The sequence below is a fragment of the Gopherus evgoodei genome, chromosome 4 (assembly GCF_007399415.2).
Source record: "Gopherus evgoodei ecotype Sinaloan lineage chromosome 4, rGopEvg1_v1.p, whole genome shotgun sequence".
NCBI lineage: Eukaryota > Metazoa > Chordata > Testudines > Testudinidae > Gopherus > Gopherus evgoodei.
The window spans coordinates 43055176-43079132 of NC_044325.1; the positions used below are offsets into that span (position 1 = coordinate 43055176).

Here is a 23957-nt window from a genome sequence, read left to right on the forward strand (position 1 = left end):
TGCTTTTGATGTCTGCGCCTGCGCACTTGCGATCTCCCGCCGTGCGGCCACTGGCCAGGGCCCCCGAGGCTCGATCCGAGCGAGAAGAGGAAGATGGCGCTCACCAGGTTGGCGGGGCAGGTCTCCGCTTGGGGTCGGGTTCCCTCCGTCCTGCTCACGGTGCAGTCCGCATACACTTACACCCCGCAGGGTCCGGGCCCGGGCGGGCCCTGTTCCGGGTGCGAGGTGGCTCCCGCCCCCACCCAGGGACAAACCGCGCTGGCGGCGCCTAGGCCGCCCCGAGCCGGGGACTTTCCCGAAGACCCAGCTGCGGGCCCTGCCGCCAGGGGGACAGGGGCGGGTTGGGGCTCGGGGACCGGACACCTCTCACCGGCCTGCGTCCCAGTTCGGCCAGCGGCTGAGCACTGGGGCTGGGGAAGTGTGGGAGCTGCCAGCTCCCAGGGCGGCGCTGCGGGAGGTACCCCAGGTCCGGAGGTCTGCGGCGATCCTTCGGGCCTGTACCACGGGGGCCTCGTACAGAGGGTCTGGAGAGGGAGTTAGGGACGGGAACCTTCTTCCAGAATGTGCAGCGAGCTCTCTGGAGCTGAAAGGGTTAATTTCCCTTCCTCACCCCCTGTGTGGGGATCCCTAGGGTGTGATGCCTTCTCCGAGGGGCTACGCAGCCATTCCTGCTTGGAGACAGGGGCACAGGAAGCCTGGGGTCTGATGCAGCGTTGTCCAGGACATCCCTGTGCTCGGGGATTGCATATAACGCTCTAGATATGAGCAGACACCCGTGGGCTGGGATGATAGATCCCATGGTGTTGCACAGCTCCATGTAGGTCCTAGGGGAGTCTACTAAGAGAAGTTGAAAGATAAATGTCATTGCTCTGTCTAGCTTAAGGCATATCTCTTTTTGTGTTTACTCTGACAAACGTTTGGCAACCAAACGTTTCCTTAAGGACATGTAAAGAGGGGCAGCCTGGTACTCAGATGGGGGTGCAGGGTGAGCTGAAATGGGGAAACTAAATGTTTGGAATTTTAGCTGAGTCCTTTGTTCTTGGCCAATGGGAACAAGAGGTGCACTGGAGAAAGAGTGCACCACCCCAGAGAAAGGAATATCTTGTATAACTTGGGTGCTTTGTCCAAATCTTAGTGAGAATGAGGTATATCATTGTGTCTATTTGTGGCCATTTACATGAGAGAGTCATTAAGAATTGGAGGATATTTTCTTATTCACTTTGACAGAATGGTAGAAAACATACTTACATGGAAAGATCTGTTATGTTCTTCTGCTCTGTTGCTAAAGAAAAGGCAGACATGGCTCCTGGTGGGCATTGGTTCAAACAGGGGTTGGAAATATGTATTAATTAATTATGTTAAGTCTAGAGAGGTTGAGAAAGAGTGCCACCTTCAACATTTCAACTCAGTAGTAGCTGTGGCCCAGCTGAAAAGTCCTGCACTCAACTGTTAAATGTTAGATATTATTTCTGATCCAACACAAATCAGTGGCAAAGCTTACATTCCCTTGAAATACTCTAACAGACTCAAATATTGCATTCCATCTCAATTGTGTTGAGTGGGTGAGGCTGTCAAAGTTAACATCCTTTTCTTTTTGTTTGTGCAGTTTTTTGCCAGCCCCAACGCAGCTGTCTCAGGACCAGCTAGAGTTAGAAGAAAGGGCAAGATCTCAGAGGTCAAGACAGACTGCATTGGTGTCATCACGCAGGGAACCTCCCCCATATGGTTATCGGAAAGGATGGATACCACGAATGCTAGAGGTAAATATTTGAATTCACGCTCTGGTGATAGCTCTCATTTATTATTGATGTGTTGTTTCTTTTTATTTTAAAAAGGATAGATTAAATCCAAGCACTTGGATATAGCACAGAAAATTGTGTAGCGCCCCACCATATGAGAAATTGACTGGTTATGTCCACCAGTCCAGGTGGAAATATTCTGGGTTTGGCTTGGTTTTACAGTATTACTACTTACCGTAGAAACTTTCTAGCTATATTGTACATTACCTTCCCTGTGGAGAATATTATAAAATGAAAGCAAGCAGCCCTTGAGATCATGGCCTTCTGAACACATGCCTGTTTTCATTTTCCTGATTTGTTAAGTACACCGTTCAGATTAAAGTTTTCCATGCATGATTACAGTTGGACAGCTAAAAAGAGTTGCATCAGAGAACAAACTCATGGTTACAGTGTTTTAATTAGTAACAGATTATCTTACTCTCCTTTGGTTGTAGAAAGCATTGGCATTTGTCAGACATCAGTGTTAAATATATAATTGCCAGAAGCAACCTGAGATAATGATATGTGTTCTTAGTCTTGACCCTGAACTTGGTTAATCTCCTTTCAACTGCAAATGCTGACAAATTGGGAGTGAGAACAGGTGTTTTTGAGAAATTGCACCAAGACACTTTGTATTTTGACCCAGAAATTCCTTGCAGTGATTTAAAATCACATTTGACATGAGGTCTGAGACCTGGTGTGGTTAGTCCTGAACCAGTGTTAACAACAACAACACTTCTGGGACAACGGACCAGTGACACTACTGAAGTGTTAATACTTTGCAAACCACCAGGACTAGAAAAGGATATCTCACATAGCAATTGCGGCTTTCCACTAATATAGAATATTCTTTTTTAGTTTCAATGTCTGATGAGAGATCAGATCTTAAAATTTCCACATTTTCATTAATTCTTTTCCCTACTGCATTTTAATTAGCAAAATTAATAGAGCTGCTAAAGATATCTTTTTAAAATTGGGTGTCATGGCTTTCAAATAGCATCCAGCCTCACTTCCAAACACGAGCAGTACATGAGCTGATAAGTATGTGGGAAGGACTGTTACAAGTATCTGTCCAGTTGATAGATCAGTACAAATGTCTTTAAGAGCAGTAAACTGTTCCAAGCATGATTTTGGCCCAGAGAATAAAAACAAAGTTTAAAAATCTCATTTGGGTTTACTGACCAATGACTATCTTTTGGTCTGGTTAGCGTATGAAGACTATTTAATTCTGTAACTGGGATCTTGGAATGTGACACTTGAATGAAAGAGCCTTGGTAACTCAACTCAGATTGTTCTTAGCGTGTATGGAGCACTAATCCTAGATGTATCTCAACTTTTACGGATTCAGAATGGTCTGGTTTGAGAGGCCTGTCTCCTTCAGCTCATTAAGCACAGAGTGGAAGGGCAAGTAGGAACTCTTGAAGCATGGGGCTTGGAATTCTTACCCAAGTGCCAATGTATTGGAGTCTAGCATATCTACCATTTTGAATGTGTGAGCTACAGGTTTTGTGAAAAGAGTGTTTAATTGTTAAAGCAACAAATTAGCTGCTAAAAATGTTCACTGCTAATTTTGCTGTGAAAAGTGACAAATAACAAATATAGGTTAGCAGCAGAAAACTGTCACTCGTGTAACATTAGTAGTTTGCAGTTGCTTTATTGTAATAGTAAAATACTTAAAGTTCAAACTCCTTGATTCATGTCTGAATCTAATTCTGTGATTATTATTTGTATTGTGGTAGTGTCTGACATATGCCAGTCAGGGATAGGAGCCCTTGTTTGGTGCAACAAATAATTCTGGACATTGCCCAAAGGAAAATGAATGCATCTCTCTTCTATTTTAAGAATTCTGAATTCTGCTGCCCACTGAAAGAATACACTGTTGTATAGTCTGGTTGTTGCACTCTGGGAACAAGGCCATTGTGCTGGAACCAAAGCACTCCCTGCTCCCATTCCTTGCTGAAAAATACTGGCAAATCTCATGCTTGGTTTCATGCCACATGTTTCATCTATTGCTCACTTCTGTTTCCTTTCTGTGCAGGATTTTGGAGATGGAGGTGCTTTCCCAGAAATCCATGTGGCCCAATACCCATTGGATATGGGCCGAAAGAAGAAAATGTCCAATGCTTTGGCTGTTCAAGTGGATGCAGAAGGAAAAATAAAATACGACGCTATAGCTCGACAGGGACAGTCAAAGGACAAGGTAATACATTCTTACAACAGGCATACATGTGTCTGGAAGCCTTAAACAAATTGGGTTAAACATGTTTGTTCTAACAAACTGTCACCATTTTGACATTGGAAATCTAGATGGTCACTTTTAAGCATTGATGTGTTTTGTTAAAAGTTTAGGAGGTGAAGTAAGATTACTCAGATATGAGTGGCACTATTGGGAGGATATGGTGACCCAGACCTACTTGAGTCTTTCTATTTTGTAACTGTGATAATAACTTAGTGATCTTACAGAGGTTAGGTAATGGGGGTGAAAGTGCCTACTCAAAAGTTGTGTGTTGTTGGCGAGTATTATACTGGAATTGGACCATCATGGGGCATTCTACAGAAAGCAAGGCACGAGGGTCGGTTTGTCAGAGTCAGACTTCAATCAGACTTCTGTAATTCGGGACCAAATTAGGGGTCTCTTTCTGGCTATGAAATGCAGGCAGTAAAATAGCACAAGCACAGCTTCCAGAAAAGTGGACCCTATGTGCTTTTAGTGTAACTGTCATACTATCTTGTCAAAAATAGGACAGACACCTCAAACTGGTGGAATGTTCTGTAATTAGATTTCACCAATCAGTATCAGATGTGAACTCCTGTATCACTATACAGTCTTTCTGTGAGTCATAGACTGTCCCCTTAGGCTCTCCAGTCTATCTTGCCACCCAGGCAAGCTGGACTTAGTGATAAATGGTCACTTACACCAAAATAAAAAAATATTCAGGTTGAGACTAGTCACTTACCCCAGATCAATTTGTACTGTATATCTTTCACCAATGACAATGCCTATAGCCAATTCTGTAATAAACTAACTAAAGATTTATTAACTTGAGGTGGGGGGGGAAGTAAGGGTTTTTTACAGGTTAAAGCAAGCAAGCATATAACACAAATGAGTTGCAATCTAAATCCTAAGAGTGACAGAGTTGTAGTGATCTTTTAATTCAAAATATCTTTCAGGGCAAACCCAGGGATAACCCTGGTGGATCTCTTGCTTCATTTTGGAGTCTCTGGCCCTGTGAGAGTTCAGACAGCAAAGAGATTATTGTTTTTTCTTGAGGCATTTTTATATCATCTTCCCTCAGAAATCAAGCTGATAGTCAGAGTTCCCACAGAAGTCCCTTCCTCATGGGGAGAGGGGTGAAGAGGAGGAGGAATGCACTTAACAGAGTCTTTGATCCTTGATATTATACAATGGCTCATTTGACTTTAATTAACAGGATTTAACATCATCTTGTTAGAGACCATCAACACATACAACAAATGTACTGCACAAGTCTCTTCATCTTTCCTGTTTTGTTGAGTTACATAGAGGTTTATAATGCAACTTTATAACATGGGGTACAGTTGCATGAGAACAATACATGCAACAGGCATTGTATAAAACACTAAACACAACTTAACATCTAATATTTATTTTGCTAATGCTAACGCACAAGTAACCAAGAGTGGTTTCCAGCTATGCATTTGTAAATGTTCAGTGAGGCCTGGGGCCTTGGCATGAGTTGGCACCTGGTCTGCCAGTGTCACAGTAACATTTACTACTTTTTTTTTGATAGTCTTCATGTTTTAACTCTTTTGCATTGGAGTCTTATTTTGTTATTTCAACTTCCATTGCATTGCAATATGGGGTGGGTAATGTTGCTGACTTAAAATTGCCATACTGTCAGATGCTCTGGGCCTGGACCTGCCCTCACTGAAGTCAGTGACAAAACTCCCATTGACTTCAATGGGAACAGATTTGGCTTCTATATCTGTAGTGGTGATTTCTAAAAGGAAATGGTTAAATTGGTTATTGTGGTGTCTTAATTGACATTTAGAAGACAATTATGCAAACTCCCAAGCCCACTATGAGGAGCTCATATTTCAGAGAGGGTGGATTGGATCATAGACTACATCAAAGCTTTCATTTTCTTTAAACAGGTGTGGGGACAGGAGAATAAGTGAGGTTTGACTAGATCAGATGTTTGACCATTTCCTTGCTACAGTAACTATTATCCATCTCTCTCCAGAGTAACCTAAAAGAAATCTGAAAAAAAAGCTGAACACAGAGGGCTCTTTAATTTTAAAATAATTGAGATGTTGGTATGTATAATTGTTCAGGAACTCAAGATTCTTCCTGGATTGATGGATAGCCCCATGAAAATTTAAGCACTAGGAGGAGCACTTACTTTTTACAAGGATGAGTGCTGTTCAAAACCTCAAGGTAGACGGGGAAGGGGTGTAGCTTTCTAAAAGGATCAAGTGCCCAATGAATGCGACGGTGACTCAGACTTTGAGGGGTGAAAATTTCCTTGATCAGAACACACTGATGGCTATGGTATGAGAACATGAATAGAATAGACCTAATAATTTGTAAAATGGTTCATTACTCATATCGGAGTAGTATCCATCTCTTTTGATAGAGCTTTCCTTGAGAAGTGGGGTTAATCCTGGGTCTTTGTGGAGTGACCTGAATTCCAGTTTGAATAAATAGATGGTGCCTTCTCCAGTTGAAGTGCAGGGGAGAATTTTGAAGTTAGTCACTTTTGCCATAGACCAAAATGGAAAAATCTGTTTTGTAGTGTTCGGGGTTACCACATTCCATCCTGTAGATGGCTGCATTTCAGGCAGGCAAGTGATCCTTACTTTACATATGTAGTTGATATAGCTCTGTTTTGAGCCACTTTGAATATAAATATTTTTTCAGCAATATGTTTGATTATGTAAACAGTTACAATGTGACAAGTTTCAGGCAAGAAGGTTTTCCATATAAGCCTGTTCTTATAGAATTCTAAGCATGTATGATTAGATTCTACTGCTAGGTGAAGTGCCTTCAGATATAGGAATGTCAGAGAGCAATCTCTTCCGATGGCACCAAAGCACACAGACATTTAGTCTTTGCCTGTTACGACTGCCCCAGCCTGCAAAAGGAATCTTTCAGTGGGACCAATAAGTTGATTTCTGATCACTCCACATTGGAATAATTTCAAAATGAAATGCTAAAGCCCAATAGCAATGAATCTCTCTTACCTGACTTTCCTTTGTCCTCATCATCAAAAAAGTGGTCTAATTAACATTTATAAGATATTGGTTATCGCCACTAATGCCAGACTACTCTCCACATTGCATCTACTTTACTGTCACTTTGCACACAAGTAGAATGTCTGTTTAGTGGGTAATGAGTTGTGGATTTAGTTCAAAAAGCTCATTTGTGCCCCAATCACCTGACAGAGGTATATTGTAATTTTGAGATAACTCCTTTAGCCTTCTCTTGGCTCTGAGAATATTCTGAGCTCCTTCGATTGCTTGGTCCTTCGTGCAGTGAGGCCCTTGGGTTTTATAGTTAATTACCATAGAGGAATACTGTTCTTCAGATGTCCTTCACTTGGCTTTGTGAGATGCTGGAATAGTGATGCTCATTTAAGGGATTATTAATTTTGGAGTATGTGGATAAGAAGCAGTAAATGGCTCTTGTGTGCTAATTTGGCACTGAGGCTACAGGTCAGTTTTATAGTTAGGCATACACTATTAGCAGTTTATTCCACCTTTCTACTTGCAAGAAAAGCTATTGAGAGATTTTAACCCTTTGAGCCAGGATTTTCTGATGTTACTCATTGAGACAGATGTAAAATCCTAATTCTAGGTGCAATTTTTTTTTCCTGTATGAACCTTTCAGTAACACTCTTTCCTTATGTTGTTGTTGTTGGGGATTAAGATTTAATAATTGTGTGTTGGAGGACTGAATTATTCATGCTAGGAAAAACATGAGATCTCTCAAATATTTAGCAATTTCAAGGAGGTAGGGAAGATGATGATGCAAGGTATAAAAGCAGAATAGCCATTTGAATTAAGTTTCCCTAGTTCTTGAAAACTGATATATAAATCTGGGTTTTCTAGCTTTGCTGGCGGATACCAAAAAAAGAGAGGGACTGGGTCAGGGACTGGGAGCCAGGAATTCATTAATTCTAATCCCAGCTGTAATGGCAGTTTGCTATGTCACTTGGGGCAGGTCACTTCTTTGCCTCCAATTTTTTCATTTGTAAAATGGGGGTGATACTACTTCCCTATTTCACAGACGTTTTTTGAGAAATCCTGATTTCTGTGGTGCACCTGGAAGCTGAATGATTGCTATATAAATGCTAAATATTATCAAAAGGATAATCTATCTTCTGAAATATCTCCTTGTGGAATGGTGCATTTCCATGTATTCCTGTTCCACAGCATTGATCAATTATAATGTGTTTCAGGTAATTTACAGCAAATATACAGATCTGGTACCTAAAGAAGTTATGAATGTGGATGACCCTGACCTGCAAAGACCTGATGAGGAAGCAGTGAAAGAGGTACTGTATGCATTGATGCATATAGCTATTAAAGCTACATTTTATTTTTTGCATCTTTGTTATGGCACTCAACATTATATTCCTAATTACAGCTAACTGAAAAGACGAGAGCAGCCCTGGAGAAATCTGTCTCCCAGAAAGTTGCGGCAGCCATGCCAGTCCGAGCAGCCGACAAACTAGCTCCTGCTCAGTACATCCGGTATGGACCGAATTGAAGTATATAATCCTTTTGTGTAGAATTGGTTAGTAAGAGCGTGCCTTGATTTTTGAGAGGAGGGTCCTCTCTTTTGAATCTTACTCCTTTGCAGGAGGCTGCAGTATGAAACTTAATAAATATAGACTCATTATTAATGAGGAGTTAATTTGAAGCATGTTGATTGTCTTCACACCAGAAGTTAAAACATTTTAAAAAGATTATTGCTTGTTAATGAAATGTGATTATTAGTCCCATTACAGAGGGCACAGTGTGCTGGGAAAACTGACCATGATGTGTGCGTTTCCACTCATAATGAGGTCTTTATAAGCAGGCTTTCCCTGTACATCATATGACCAACTCTAAAGCAATTCTGAACTACAAGATTAGTCTTTAGTTAGAAGGAGTCTCAGCTGTGGCCACAAGAAACTTCTGAACCAGAGTTTGGGTCACTTCAGAGCGTACTTCTGCAAGTATATTAAGGGCTTGTCCGGGCCATAGCCAGTGCGTAGTCCAACAATGTCTATGAACATGTACTATGGCATCTGACTAGATAAGACTATTCTCGTCCTTCTGGTTTGTAATTTAAATATTATACTCTGTCTTGTTGCAGAAACAGGGCACTATAGCCTGAAAAGGGGCAGTTCAAATGCTGAATGAATGTCTAGTTACATCTGTGCATTCTGGTGTTGAAGAGCATTTAAAAAAAATTGGTGTAAACAAAACTGAAATGCAGAGCAGTTGAATGAGGAAGGATGAGGCTGGCAGTGTATAGAGAACTGAATGTATCTCAACTGCTTTCTTCAGATACACACCGTCTCAGCAGGGTGTGGCCTTCAACTCTGGAGCAAAACAGAGGGTTATTCGAATGGTAGAGATGCAGAAGGACCCCATGGAACCTCCAAGATTCAAGTGAGTACCTGGAATTTTTCATAGCAAGTAGAGGATTTTGATAAGCACATTTTCTTACTGCCTATTGATCACACTATGCTTTATCCTTCAGGATTAACAAGAAAATTCCTCGTGGGCCACCTTCTCCTCCTGCTCCTGTAATGCACTCCCCTAGCAGAAAGGTATTGAATGTAGCTGCTATTTTCTGATCTCGCTTCTAGCGTGTGTTCTCAAACCCCACTCCATTGCGATCTAGCTGGTACTTGTGGTGCTTTTTCTCCTGTCCTCTGCTTTATGGTGTGTTGCTAGGTGATTAATTTAGTGTGAAATGTAAAATTCTGTGTCTGGGCAGTGTTGAAGGTATATTTTCCTATATACCTTCCCACTTGTTTTACAAAGGCTCACATTGCTGTGACTCTTCTTAGCTTGGAGGGTTGGTGAGGCTTTAGACTTAGCATATCAGTACTGCTCAGCCTCCTGTATGTGTTTCTTGCAGTATGCAGGACTAACAGGGCATTATTTTAAGTAATTAAAATATAATATGGGCTCAGGACTGATTACCAATTTTACCTTTTTCATATACAGGTTACTTAGTCTGTGCTGAGGTTTTGAGAAATAAACCAGTTCAATGTATCTCTTATACTTTTATTAAAAGATTAAGCAAGCAGTTACAAAGAAACAAGTTCAAGTGAAATATGTCACCAGCTAACTTATAATTTTTATAAAGGTATAATACAATGGTCAAATTGAGGGTACTAGTCAATGGTTCAATTTATCTGGCTAGTCAGTTGCTACATTTAGTAATTTAATTATGAGCAAGTTAAGGAAAACAAGCTTCTTAACCTTCCTGTAAAACTTTAAGGGGAGACATTCCTTTTGACTTGAACAGTTTAGCTCAGTGTCTGCTAAGAGGTAAAAGCTATTGCCTGTCTGGGTTCTAGGGAAATATAGCTCTTAAAATAATTTCCCATAGCACCCTTTTGGCTTTTTCTCCCATTAACCTTCACTGTTTGAAAATTTTTGTTAAGCTTGGTTTGTTTGATACATTCCCCTCCTCACTTTAACACAATGCCTGCATCTTTCTGGCAGTCTGGCACAGACACAGAATGATTTATAAAATCCTAGACTTATAGGAACTTTGGAACACTATTGGTTTAACCCAGAGGTCTTTTATTGTTTCAATAACCCTTAGAGGTTTAGTGTCTACTTTTGAGAACAGTTAGTAATTCACAGAGAGACATGCATACACAAACTAGTGAGCATTAGAGTAATTTGAGCATCCTCAAATTGCTTTAGAGAAGGATTTTCACGCCTTCCTAAAACTTTTAGCTCACAATTATCTTAGTTTGGATCTAAACTGATATTAACCAGTGTCTTTGATGATGATGCAATGTAATTTAAGCACATTCACATGTGAGGAAGAGGGTTGGTCTCTTCTCTCTTAGTTGTACTGCATGGTTGGCTCAGCTGGTGTTGTCTTTTACCACCCTTCTTTTGGATAGCCAGTCCAGAGAGAAAGAGAGTAGGATACAACTTGGGGTGTTGTGTTGATGGTTGGCATCTTTTATAGGGCTCAGTGACTTCTCTGCTCCTCCCCGAGGGACTCTCGTGTCCAGTCATGGATTCCAGGATGTTGGCTACAGCTCATCATGGAACTGTGTCCTGGCATCTTGCTATTTTTTTTACAAAGAACCTTGCTTTCTGACTTGTCCCAATACTTCCCTAGCTGTCTTTTTGAGAGAGAGGAAGTGCAGAATTTTCCGTACTGGTATAAATTTTAAAAAAGTCTTTTTTCTCTTCTTCCCCCCAACCCCTCTCCCTTGTTCTTTCTCTCAATTCAGATGACCGTGAAAGAGCAACAAGAGTGGAAAATTCCTCCATGCATTTCAAACTGGAAAAATGCAAAGGTAATTAAGTTGTCATAAACTCAGCCTTTAATATTGCATCCTGCTGGGAGACTTCTGTGAATGATCTGCAGCCTGAATAATACTGGCTTTAAACCTCTAGAGCTCAGTAAACTGTCTGCTTTCAGAATGGAGAACAGTTGCAGAGCTCGTTTTTTCTATCTCCTATTTATTAGGAGTGTCAAGATAACAGGAGCACAGAGCTGATGGGGAATATATTACTTCATGGAAGAGATTGTATGTGTTGAGAGAAGAAATGGTATTTAATAAAATCCCCATAATATTGCAGTATGTGGAGCTTGAAACCAAAACCTCTGGGTTCTCTGAAAGTCAATTAAACTGATAAAAGGGGAAAGTGGCATCAGAGGACAGACTCCCTAGATAGTTATCAATTATGCCTTCTAAAACTAGTGCATTTTCCATCTCCAATTTAACTAAATTATTCCCTGGCAGGGGACATATGTGTTGTGCCATTCAGCAAGAACTATAGGGGGTCCTACTGCTTTTGTCAGTAGATCAGTGTTTGCAGGCGATATTAGTAATAAAATTTCAGTGACTGTTCTGACCATTCTCTCAAAGTTGCTGCTGTGCAGAAATTCCAAATGAAGGAGGCAGGAAAAGCAACATGCTGTGGTACTTTTTCCTACTGAAATGCAACTGTTTAACTGTGCTTGACAGTGATTAGAGGCTCGAGTTTTAGGTTAAAACTGCTTAAACCCTAGCTAAGCAAAAACATCATAGAAACCTGTCTTAAATATCTCCCAAAATACCTGCAATATTAATAGATTTGCATTTTTGAGGTGGAGGCAGACCCTAACTATCTCCTAACCTCACTGGAAGTCTTGTCTCCTGGGGACACAGAGTCCTGAAGTGACTAATGTTTTACATGTATTAAAAACAATTCAGAGAAATCAGCTTTTAAACACAGATTTTAAAACTGGCTACCACCAGAAACAGTGGGTCCCTAGTTTTTAACACAAAGTCAAGAGCTGAGATGTATCAATTGCAGGTGATCACTCGCATCCCAATAAAGATGCTAATTAAAAAAACAGACGATCCTTGTGGAAAAAAGGGAGGCTGGAGACGAGACTTGTATTCTCCAGCATAATTATGCAAATACGTGAAAAGCTAGTCCACTGAAGCATATTCACGACGGGTAAAGATTTTGAGTTCCTTGTTTAGTATTCCACATTTCTTTCTCGTGATGAAGTGTCTGTCTGTCTTCACTCTAGGGTTACACTATTCCATTAGACAAGCGTCTGGCTGCAGATGGCAGAGGACTGCAGACTGTTCATATTAATGAAAACTTTGCCAAGCTGGCTGAGGCTCTCTACATTGCTGACAGAAAGGTCAGGCTGTTGTTTAATCTCAGTGTTTTTGTGGTTGGTTTAATTATTTTCTTCTGTGTATTTTTATTTCCTTGGAAAAAATCAACTGAGTGACGTTATAGCTTTCTACTCTATCTTCCTCTTGGGCTGACATGAGACATATAAGTCGTATCGTCAAAATATTTGAATCAACAGCGCAGCATGGACTGGTCTCCAGGGAGCTTGTTGCTCTTTTCTTACCCCTGCTCTACACTTTGGGGGGGTGGGGAGGAAAGCTGAGTCAGTCTAAGTTACGTAACTTCAGCTATGAAAATAGTGTAGCTGAAGTTGACGCACTTAGAGCTACTCACCACCGTGTCTTCACTGTGATAGGTTGACTGCTAACATTCCTCTGTCAACTCTGCGTACGCTTCTCACTCCAGTGGAGTACTGGAGTCGACAGAAGAGCACTTGGTGGTCGAGTTAATCGCGTCTTCAGTAGACTTGATAAATCAACCCCTGCTGGATCGATTGCTCCGGAGCTAAGTGTAGACATGCCCTTAGTCTTAGCTGCTAGGCTATATGGCTACCTGGTTTTGTTTCATGTTTACGATCTGATTCCTATTGAAAACAAAGCCTGTTTAGTGCGCAGCTTCATAGCTGTTGCTCTCCTTGCATCCCTTGCCCTACCAGCATATTAACAAGTGTTCTTAATCTCATACAGGCTCGTGAGGCTGTGGAGATGCGTGCCCAGGTGGAGAGAAAGATGGCACAGAAAGAAAAGGAAAAGCATGAGGAAAAGCTCAGAGAAATGGCCCAGAAAGCCCGAGAGAGGAGAGCTGGAATCAAAACCCATGCTGAGAAAGGTACATCCCTCCTCTCCTTCCCCACAAGAAATCTTGTCAGGATATTAAAGTTGCTTTCATGTTAGTTTGAACCCTTTAAACTAGTTGGAAGAATATGAGAGCCTGTATTAACTAAACCTAGACTGCAGTTACTAAGCACAGCAAATGCTTCTTGTGTCTTGAGTGACCTGGCATCAACTCAGCTAGTTACTGGGAGTGCAGTGTCAGGTGAATGCTGTGGAGGAGATTCTTCAGTAAACTAGAGATGCACTCTGACCACAACAAGGAGCAGCTTTTATGGATTGGTACAGGGAACCCTTGACTTAAAGGAGGGCCTGGGGCAGCGAGAGATTTGGGGGAACCAACTAATTCACTTCTGTTGTCTAGAGCGTGCTGATATTTCCATTCTGATTCTTTTCACGGGACTGTAACTGAATTACATATTTTATGCCAACCTACAATAAGACAGTCACAGACCAAGAACAAATCTGACTTTACAAAACATAAATGAGCTTTTTTAAGTCTTAGGATGTCAGGCAGGAATTTTTTTTGCATCCCTGTAACTGGGCTTATTTTAAACAAAACTCTGCAGGCTTTAGTTCACACTCAACACTAGACCTGTTAGTTACTAAACTGTGAATCCCAAGTACTGGAACAGCTGTATGCTCTGGTTTGAAATATTATGTCAAAGATCCAGGTACCAGTTACAAAGAGCAAACATACTGTCTGGTGATAAATCCAATCAGTTGTTGCATGCACTTCCAGCTGTAGGGAAGAACATCCATGCCAGGGCTTGTTCTTTGGCTACTAAAACCTAATTTTAATAACACTTCGAAGCATAACTCTTCTGCAGTACATGGGGACCTATCCCTGTGACACCCTTTTACTTCCATGAGAGTTGCCAAGTGTTAATCCCTAGGCATTTGAGAAAAGTATCCCTTGAAGATTTAACTTAAACCCCTGAAAGCCAAGAAAATGTGGTTCAGACAGACTGCATCCTCCATCTGTCTTGTTAAGCCAGGTGTTAGAGAAATACTCTCAATGTCATTAGAAAGGAATGTTTCGATTCTGCTTTTTCACTTTGTTAAACATCTGATTTAAAAAGTGATAGAGCCCCTTCATCCTCTGTAAATCAACACTGACTTCAGTTACTGCAGTGATGACTGGTTTAACTCTATCAAATAACAAGTAGCTGTCTATAATCAACAATCTTAAATGTGTTTGTACAGAGGATGGAGAAGCTAGAGAGAGGGATGAAATCAGACATGACCGTCGCAAAGAGAGACAGCATGACAGGAATCTTTCCAGAGCAGCCCCTGACAAAAGGTGAGTCAGGAAGAGCAGTTTATCTCAGTGCTGTATTCATGCAACTCCCTTCCTAGGCAATGGAAATAACAGTAAAGAAGTTTCTACCCATGGGCCAAGTTTGGGTGACCTGTATTGGTGAGAGGGCTTCACTGGTATTCCTCCCTCACTTTCTGTTACAAGATTTTAAAAGCTTTATCAGCATTGCCAGTAGTGTTTGTAAGAAAATGTTTAGATCACACAACTTAAGTTCCACAGGATGTCTGCAAAGCATTTAACTTCATGGAAACTGAGTTTACAGGATGTACACCTTGATCTTAAGGAACTAACAGTAAAAACCCGCATTTGGCTCGTACCAGCTGATTTGGGGTTAGGGGCTATTTAATTGCAGTGTAGAGGTCTAGTCTTGAGCTGGAGCCCAGGCTCTAGGACCCTGAGATGTGGGGGGGTCTGAGTGCTCAGGCTGTAGCCTGAACCCAGAAATCTACGGTCATGCAGCCATGGGAGCCTGAGTCAGCTGGGATGGACCAGCTGTGGGCTTTTAATTGTAGTGTAGACATACCTGCAATTAGTGAAAAATTTGTAGCAGTTAGTATGGCACTTAGCTCCTGGAAGCTAGTTTTCTTGATCAGAAGCTATTTAACTCAAAGAGCTCTCAAACTTATGTATATACCCTGAACCAGAACCATTTGGCTGAAGGCATTTTTAAATCCTGCAAGCATGCTGAGGAATTTAGTTGTGAACCAAAGTTTTGGTGATACAGAGCCTAGGAACCACAAAGTCTCAGTTGAGATGAAATTCTGACCCGAGATCAATTGGAAACCTGCTGTTGACTTCAGTAGGGCCAGGATTTCACCCCTGGTATGTGGTTCCAGTTCATTAAACTTATTTAATTCAAGCAAAATGGTTCAAATGAAGCCTGTGTTTGCGCCCAGACCAACTTTTAAGTTCCCAAAGACTTCAGAACTTGCACTTTTGAAACTTTTGTGGTGATCAGCTCTGAAATTAACCACCCAACCTCCTAAGATTGTCTTCTGTACTGATTCTTATTGAAAGCAAATATAGAAGTTTCTAAACCCAAACCAGTTTGATGTGATGTTAAACAGTGAAAAAGCAAACTCAAAGGCCTTCCCCAAAATGTCTCCTGTGCTAAGAGACCATGTTAACCTTCAGCCTTAAAATGGAAGTTTCAGGGTCAAAATCCAGATTCTGATGGAAATTTAGTCATTGGTCCAGCAGCAGGTCATGATTTTTAATCTTAATCAAAGTTATTAAAGTTATCTTCCAAATGAACAATGTTAATTTTGTTACATTTTTAACTCAGGTCAAAGCTGCAGAGAAATGAGAACAGAGATATCAGCGAAGTTATTGCCCTGGGTGTTCCCAACCCTCGGACGTCCAATGAGGTCCAGTATGACCAGAGGCTTTTCAACCAGAGCAAGGTAAAGAAATGAGGCCCTTTCACACTTGTGTTTATTTCTAAAAGGTGAATGTCGGGCCAACTCATCCCTTTGTAGGGACAGTCCAGTGCAGAGAATTAGTGACCCCTTTCTACTGGATGTGCAGAGAAAAGCTTTGAAGGCAGACAGACAAGTTGCAAGACAGAGCAGGACCACTTCAGCTAGTTGTTCTGAGTCCCTTTCATTTAGTGCGGAGATACTAAAGTGATTGGATAATCTCTAAACTTAGATGGATGATGACCCTCTGTCAGGGGAATGAAGGAACTTCATTTGAAACACTTTTCGCAAAATGCATAAAGAAATGGGCTACTGAGACAAGGAGGCATATGGTAAAGACAGATATTCAGAACAGGAAGTTAACAGTAGCCTGAAAGTGGCAGATTGCAACTCCGTGTTTTACTGCTCATACTGAAAATGCTTCTCAAACAATTGTCACTTGCAGTAAGTTTTATTTAACCAGGTCCCAACTGTACTTTGAAATCAACACTATCAGGGAAGTCTAGTTAATTGAAAGAACTGCATGTGCCCTTTTGTCCTCCTGCCCAGTGACTTTACAGTCATTTTTCTTATTTGTTCTCACTTCTTGTGAAGACCTCCAGGAAGAAAAACTGACTCTGTAGGGAAAGTGTAACACATGCAAAAAGCTGAAAAAGCAAGCTTTTCCTCTTTACTTCAGTTCTAGGACTCCTGGGTATTTTTTTTTTAAAGCTGGCTTGTTACTTTTATTACAGCATTAAAAGTATTTTCAGTTGCTTTAGCTGTAGTCTAAAACTGTTACGTTAAACAGCTTCTCTGTAGGGCAGGTTGAAATAATACCTGTATATTAAAATGCAGGTGCTCTTTCCTGTTGCTTGCTGGGAGGACAGAAATGTCCTTTACACAGCAGATGTTTGTAGCACCCAGAATTCATGATCAGTAGACATTATATATTGTACTTCCCTGTAATTCATCAGCTTAATGTTACCTCACTGAGCTTTTGAAAACTCTTGTATCCTACTCTGATTAGTACCTCAGACATTATCCATTCTCTTCTCTTTTTTTTTAGGGTATGGACAGTGGATTTGCTGGAGGAGAGGATGAAATTTACAATGTCTATGACCAGCCTTGGAGAAGTGGTAAAGACATGGCCCAGAACATCTACAGACCTAGTAAAAATGTGGACAAAGACATGTATGGAGATGACTTAGAGGCTCGAATAAAGACTAACAGGTAAGAAAACAAGAGAAACTCAGCCTCTTCTTGTGTTATTTAAAACAATCTGGACTGAACATTATCTCTCTTCTGCTGCAGGTTTGTTCCAGATAAGGAATTTTCCGGCTCAGACCGTAGACAGAGGGGCAGAGAGGGACCTGTTCAATTTGAGGAAGATCCTTTCGGTCTGGACAAGTTCTTGGAGGAAGCCAAACAGCATGGGGGTTCTAAGAGGCCCTCTGATAGTAGCCGCCCTAAAGAACATGAGCATGAGGGCAAGAAGAGGAGGAAGGAGTGAATAAACTGACCTCATTAACTACCAAGAATGGACTATAAACTGAAACTTCATGCTCATGATATTTTTAATCTATCGGCAGGAGTGTACAGTGGATGGTTACACATGAAGCAGTTTAGCAGGTCTGGGCAGTGTAGACAGATGTGCATAATGATTCTTTTAAGTTCTAACTAGGACAACCACCCATGAAGAACAGGGGAGGGGGAAGATTGTTTTGAACCATTCAGGGGCATGTTGTCTTTATGTAGGGCTTTAGCTATGCTACTCCCTTGTGCCCTATCAGCACTCACAAGAACTCTGTCCCAGCATCTCAGGGTAAGATACTCTTGCCTGGAGCTTCAGGTTTTTTTTTTAAACTAGCAAAGCTTTTACTTAATATGATAGTTCTCCTTGTGTATATAGCTAACCCCCTGCTTATGCTGTAATAAGTGGAATTTGAGGGAGCTTGTAGGATAGAGTTCTTATGATTCACTGTTCCCCTCCCAGCTCAAATATAAACTATACAGCCACAGCAAGGGGAAACAGCTGGATTCTGTTTTAAAGTCAAAGACTCTCACACTTCCCCTCAGTAATCTTTATTTTAGACTTTCTTTACATGTTGGTGAAATAAAGTCTCCTGCTGCTAACTCATGTCAGTTTCTCCTTCATTTGTGTACTGGCTTCGAAAACTTCTGGGTTTCTGCTGTCGAACCTGGAGCTGAAATAGTGAAAGCAGCTATTTAAACCACAATTGAAACTTTAACAAGAGACAACTGACTTAATATCCTCCATCCCCACTGATCTCACTCAGGACAGATGCTCTCAGAAGGTATTTTGCTCTGCTACACTTGCAGTTTCAGGAGCCATAAGTTATAGATACTAGGTTCCCAACAAGAAAGTTAAAAATAGTGCTGCCTTGTGGGAGAAAAATCCTAACAGCTTCCCCAGAACTACACCTAAAACTAATGGAAAGTAACTGTCTAGGATTAAATGGGATAAACTGCCTATGCATAGTCTTCTACAGGGAGGAAAAATGGTCATAGTAGGGAAAGACCTAGTTCTGTAAGGAAATGAGTCCGCCTGAGAGGATGGAATAGTTTGGGGCAATCGCTGACTTCAGGAGCCAGTGTCTTGTTATTCCTATGAGTGAGGCCGCTAAAGGAGACAGCACATGGTTAGGCTCTACTGTCACTTTTCTGATACTTCGCTCTAAAGTTGTTGCATCAAACCTGGACAACTCAGTTGTCTGACTCTAGCATTACTCACACAAGTTTTGGGGCATTGAGCCAATACATTCAATGTGGACATAAGAGGCAATATACTGAATTGCACAAGCAAGAAATGAAAAATTCAGGTGAGGGAGTATATCTGCCCTTTAACACAAAATCTAAGGCTTCTTCTGAAGCCTCATGTGGTGCTGGATTTCCAGATAGCCTTAGTGGCCCAAACCACCACCTTCTAGCCCTTCTGTACTGGGCTGGAAAGGCCTTGATTGATGAGTGTCATCCAGATCTTTGACCTTCAGTATGAATGTGTGCAATATGCTTTACAGGAGACTACTTCAGCTATGTCTACACTGCAATTAAACACCTGCAGCTTGGGCTCTGTCTACACAGCTGTTTAACAGCAGTGTAAACATTTGTACTGGATCTTGGGTTCTAGGACCCTACCACAGGAACCAATCCCAGACGCTGAACACCAGTCCAAGCATCTACACAGCCATTAAACAGCTACGTAGCCCAAGCCCTGCATGCCCAAAGTCAGCTGGCATGGGCCAGCAGAATACACCTACCTTTTTAATTGTGGTTATATGAATGACACCTGTACTCTACAGACTACACTGACTCCCATGTAATTTCCACTGCAATTTAAAGTGTTGGTTCTAATTTCAATCCCTTTACAATTCAGGTCTTGCATATATTTCTCTGTTCCTATTCTACCTCAAATACTTGACTTCAAGTGATATGTGCATATAGACCAAAGGTCCCCAAACTGAGGAGCACACTGAGGAACCTTCAGCAGGGCCAGGGCTAGGCCCCATGACTGACCCCAGCCTGGCCCTGTTCCCAACCCAGGGCTGGGAGTGGGGCCAGAGCCACACCTGGCCACAGGCCCAGCTGTGGCTCAGCTCTGCTCCCGGCTGCATCCCCAACCCTTTTACCCCTGTCCACATCTCTCTTCCCACCACCCCTGAGGAACAGCCTGGCTCCCAGCCAGGCACAGACAGGGTAAAGGGGGGCAACAACCATCAAAAGTTTGGGGACCACTGATATAGACTGTCTAAGTTTATATAGCTGTTGACTGCATTCAAGGCTGTCTTGGATAGCCCTCTACTCTTGAATTTGTTTTCTTCCTTTTAGTCCAACATGAAGGAAGTTTGACTTTCAAGAGACACTACAAAATCTACTTAGTCACACTATCTGGAAAAGAGGTTTGGGATAACTTCAGAGAACGTTCTCAGTTATAGGTTGGGGAGTGTTACAGTTGTCAATTTTACATTACTTCTATTGTAGTGTTTAGATGGTTCATCCAACTTGTGTTGGGCGAGGCACACGGAAGACACCTCAGCACCCGTGGGCTATGCAAAAGAAGGTAAGAGTGCAGTTTGTTTTAAATTAACATTTTATTTTATAAAAAACTGTTACCTTGATGCCATCGAGGATGTGAGATTCCTTCTGTAATGCATTGCGAAGGCCTTCTTCTGAAGAGAATCCAACCCAGCAATAGCCTTTGTGAAATCCTGTTTCTTTATCCTAGCCACCAAACACAAAATAAAACGTAGTTCCAACTGAAAGTACTACATATATATTGTTACAGCACCCTCTTACAAAGTTTTTCATGGTAAAGATCTTTAGTTCACTAGAGAAAATTAAATACTTTCAGGAGCCCATCATACCCTTTCCAGAACACTTGTGCCCAACTGCCTTGTGAACTTGATTAACTGGATACTGCTCTCCTCCCCTCCAACAACTTGAGTCCAGCAGCGAAAAACATTGTCTTTTCAACATTAGTTTGAAAGGCTGGATAGCATAGGGTGGTTATTTGTTCAAGACTGAAGGCATTATCTATTGTCTACCACAAGTGGCAGCATTTAAATGGAGGTTGATCTAAATCACCTTGGAAAGTAAGGGAGCAGGATTACAGCAGTAGTCTAAGATACTAGGAAAGCAGATTGCAATAGTAAGACAAGCAAGACACATAGGAAAAAAAACAACCATGACTTCCTAAATTCCTTTTAATGGACTTGCCACTTTAAAAATGCATTGCTATCCGCAAAGAGCAAAGCCAGCTACAGTAGCCAAATCTGCCAAAGTACCTCAGGCCTGGCTGCAGCTAGTTAGGCCTGGGTCTGCTACACAGTTCTGCCACTGAATTTTAATCATAACCACCACCACCACTTCCAATTTATGCTGAATCTCCTGTCTAGACATTAGCCTTGTCACAGTATGACATCTGTAGTGTCCTGTAAAGAGTGGTGATAAAGACATCAATTTTATTTTTGGAAATAAGATGATTCCCTGCAGTGCCCAATAATTTCACCCACTTCCCAAGTGGTCTCCAATTCTTATTAAACCTACTCTTAAGTAAAATGATCAGTTCACAACAAGAAATTTAGGGGGGTTGCTTGTTTTGTTGTCCAGCTGTAGCTCACAAACATTGGTGTTATTAGTGAGGGGACAAGATACTTTTATCCTGTTGAAATATTAATTTTTGAGAAACTGGACTGGTAAGCAGTGTCCTACCAGTTATGACAGCTTTAGTGAAATATTTTAAAGTCACAGAGAATTAAATGAAAGGCAAAGATGCATCTGGTATACCTTCCGAATGGAATTTATTCACCACCATTCAGTCAGAATATTTTTACAGAAGACAATTGAGAAAAGTGAGGCAACAGAAGCATTGTTTAGATGAACGACCATGCATCAGCCAGCTCCCATTTTCCCTAAAAATGGGTGTCTTCCCATATCTGTGAAGCATCCACAACCATCTTCCCAGCTAAGTGGAATGAAGGAATTATTATTATTTTTTTTTTTACAGCCACCCCATTTGGCCCCTTCGTTGCCTACCAAAGGGCTGCTGTTAAGCAGCAAAATCAAATACTCTATATCCAGTTAAGCCAAGTTAACACCAACTAAGGCACCTAATAACTTTGCACTTGTATAACATCTTGCATCACAGGAGTTCAACAAATATAGGAGATTATGATGCCCACTTTGCAGATGGGTAAAGTAAGGCTCCAAAAGGTTATGTGGACAAGCTCACTAAGTACATCAGCAGGCACACTGGTAATAGTAACCAAAAGTCCAGACTCCCACTTCTAACATTCTGAAGTGTTTTCCAAATATTAGCTATAATTGCTTATAAGTATCTGAAAGCATGAACCACAAGAGATGAGTTATTTAGGGTGACCCAAGGAAATATAGAAAGGAGATGGAATTAAGGAAAATTTGATCAGAATACAAGAAAAGGCTTCCTAACAGTGATATCGACAAAGCCATGGAAAAAATTCTGGAGGAGTAGTGGAAGTCCCACTGGGGACTAAACTAATTAAGCATTTATTCATAGGGAACAACCCCAAGTTAGTGGGGAAAGTTGGACAATATGAACTAATGGACACTTTTCAGCTCCTGTTGATTACATGATGAATAGCAGCGTTAATTTACTTTGCATAAAGGGGGAATTAGCTAAAGAAAGGCAGATACTCACAAATGGCAACATGCATCTTCTTACAGTCCCAAACTGAGCAAAATAGTCTCTGAGTTCCTCTGTGGGAGAAAAAAGTACAGTCACAATGAAGTCCACGACTATGGGCCGGTGCCTAAGGCCCTACCGCTGTGAGACGTGCCCATCCCTCATCACACCCACCCCCTCAAGGGCAGCACAGGCTGCCCCGCGATACACGCCCCGCTCCACCCGAGATTGGCCCCTGTGCTGGAGCAGACAATGGCGGGGCGGGGGGAAGCTATGGAACCGGTCGCCCCGCTGGAGTCCCGAACAGGAGAAAGCTCCTGCGGCGCGGGGACCGGCTCCAGCTCCCCTTTGCGGGGCGGAGAGGGGGCTCTGCGGCCCTGGGGATCGGGCGCGCTGTTCACACCGCCCCGTGACTGGAGACCCGGGCCCGCCCGGAGGGCCCGGCACGGTGGAGGGGCAGCCTTGCCACCCGGACTCACTGGTGGCCAGAGTCCAGTGGATCCGGGACACGAAGAGCTCGAACACCCGCCGGGAGGAGGCGCGCGTCGCCGCCATCTTGAAAGCAGACGAGTGAATTCTGACCTCCGACCTCTTCCCGCTCAGCCAATCAGATCCGAGCCGTCCGTCGGCTTTTACTCCCTCGGGTCGGGGGAGGGGGGTGAGAGGTTGTCATGGCCAAGATGGCGGTGGCCGCGGCCCTGGTGAGGGAGGGTCGGGAAGACGCCTTCCGCCGGCTCTTCCGTTTCTACCGGCAGCGGGACGTGCGGGGCGGGCCCGACTTGCGGGGCGTAATTGATTTCTCCGCCGCAGGGGACCAGGTAACTGCGGGGAGTGGGGAGATCTCCGCTCCCGGGCACTGGCCGCCGCTCTCGCCCTCAAGCCCCCGCCGCGTTCTCCAGCCTGGCTGAGCCGCAGGTTTCCTACTCGGGCATTAAGTGCCCTGGGGGGGGACAGGAGTGTCAACTCGGCCCGGGCTATTCCCTGCGCTGCCCACTGCCGCCTGTAAGGAAATCGTCAGTTTGGTTCCTCTCAAAATCATGAGATGGGCTCAGAACCGTGAGGTGCTAAAACCCTGGGGCTTTGTCTTGGCTTCCTGGTTTGTGAGCCGTCATCGCGTTATTAACTTTTCCCTGCTGCAGGTACGCGGGCTAGAAACGCGTGTGCTCAAGGAAGGTGGAAATTCTCCTGTGAGGGCCTGACTCTAGGAGCTGGGCGCCAGGGAAATCGTAGGGTGCCATGTGACTTGCGCTACACTCTGAGAATTACTTGTGGCACCTTGGAGACTAACAAATGTATTTGAGCATAAGCTTTAGTGGGCTAGATATGCTCATATATGTTAGTCTCTAAGGTGCCACAAGTACTCCTTTTTCTTTTTGCTGATACAAAGTAACACGGCTACCACTCACAACTCTGAGAATTGCCATCTCTAGAGGTTGTCATGAAAGCCTCTTAGAAGAGCCCATCAAGTTTGCTTACAGAGTATTCAGAGAGGCTGGAGTTTCCTCCTTTCCGTATGTATGTATGTTAATATTCCTATTTGCCTTGCTGCAAATGCTTGTCTTGAATATTTATAGTACAGAC

The 23957-nt window shown here is 42.4% G+C and overlaps 3 protein-coding genes across 3 annotated transcripts in view; 2 read left to right on the plus strand and 1 right to left on the minus strand.

The window, feature by feature from the left end:
• Nucleotides 1-18335, plus strand: SNW1 (SNW domain containing 1). The gene is made up of 14 exons (XM_030559021.1): nucleotides 1-107; nucleotides 1607-1760; nucleotides 3817-3978; nucleotides 8219-8314; nucleotides 8407-8513; nucleotides 9315-9419; nucleotides 9511-9580; nucleotides 11240-11305; nucleotides 12535-12651; nucleotides 13334-13475; nucleotides 14684-14780; nucleotides 16084-16201; nucleotides 17265-17428; nucleotides 17510-18335. The coding sequence occupies exons 1-14, from the start codon at nucleotides 94-96 to the stop codon at nucleotides 17706-17708; spliced, it is 1611 nt and encodes a 536-aa protein (XP_030414881.1). The 5' UTR covers nucleotides 1-93; the 3' UTR covers nucleotides 17709-18335.
• SLIRP (SRA stem-loop interacting RNA binding protein) lies at nucleotides 18059-22991 on the minus strand. Its single transcript, XM_030559023.1, has 4 exons — nucleotides 22856-22991; nucleotides 22392-22450; nucleotides 20330-20437; nucleotides 18059-18402 (listed from the first exon to the last, which is right to left on the minus strand). The coding sequence occupies exons 1-4, from the start codon at nucleotides 22929-22931 to the stop codon at nucleotides 18328-18330; spliced, it is 318 nt and encodes a 105-aa protein (XP_030414883.1). The 5' UTR covers nucleotides 22932-22991; the 3' UTR covers nucleotides 18059-18327.
• Nucleotides 22944-23957, plus strand: part of ALKBH1 (alkB homolog 1, histone H2A dioxygenase) — a 22765-nt gene continuing 21751 nt past the window's right edge. Inside the window, exon 1 of the mRNA XM_030559022.1 lies at nucleotides 22944-23194. Coding sequence (XP_030414882.1) covers nucleotides 23048-23194 — 147 coding nt within the window. The 5' untranslated portion in view covers nucleotides 22944-23047. The remainder of the gene's footprint in view (nucleotides 23195-23957) is intronic.

Coding starts and splice junctions, on each gene's coding strand:
- SNW1 (XM_030559021.1), top strand. Junction 1,761..3,816: donor GGATACCACGAATGCTAGAG/GTAAATATTTGA, acceptor CTTTCTGTGCAG/GATTTTGGAGATGGAGGTGC. Junction 11,306..12,534: donor CAAACTGGAAAAATGCAAAG/GTAATTAAGTTG, acceptor TCTTCACTCTAG/GGTTACACTATTCCATTAGA.
- SLIRP (XM_030559023.1), bottom strand. CDS start 22,931: ATGGCGGCGACGCGCGCCTCCTCCCGGCGGGTGTTCGAGCTCTTCGTG. Junction 20,438..22,391: donor GAAGATGCATGTTGCCATTT/GTGAGTATCTGC, acceptor TTTGGTGGCTAG/GATAAAGAAACAGGATTTCA. Junction 18,403..20,329: donor ACATCCTCGATGGCATCAAG/GTAACAGTTTTT, acceptor TCACTATTTCAG/CTCCAGGTTCGACAGCAGAA.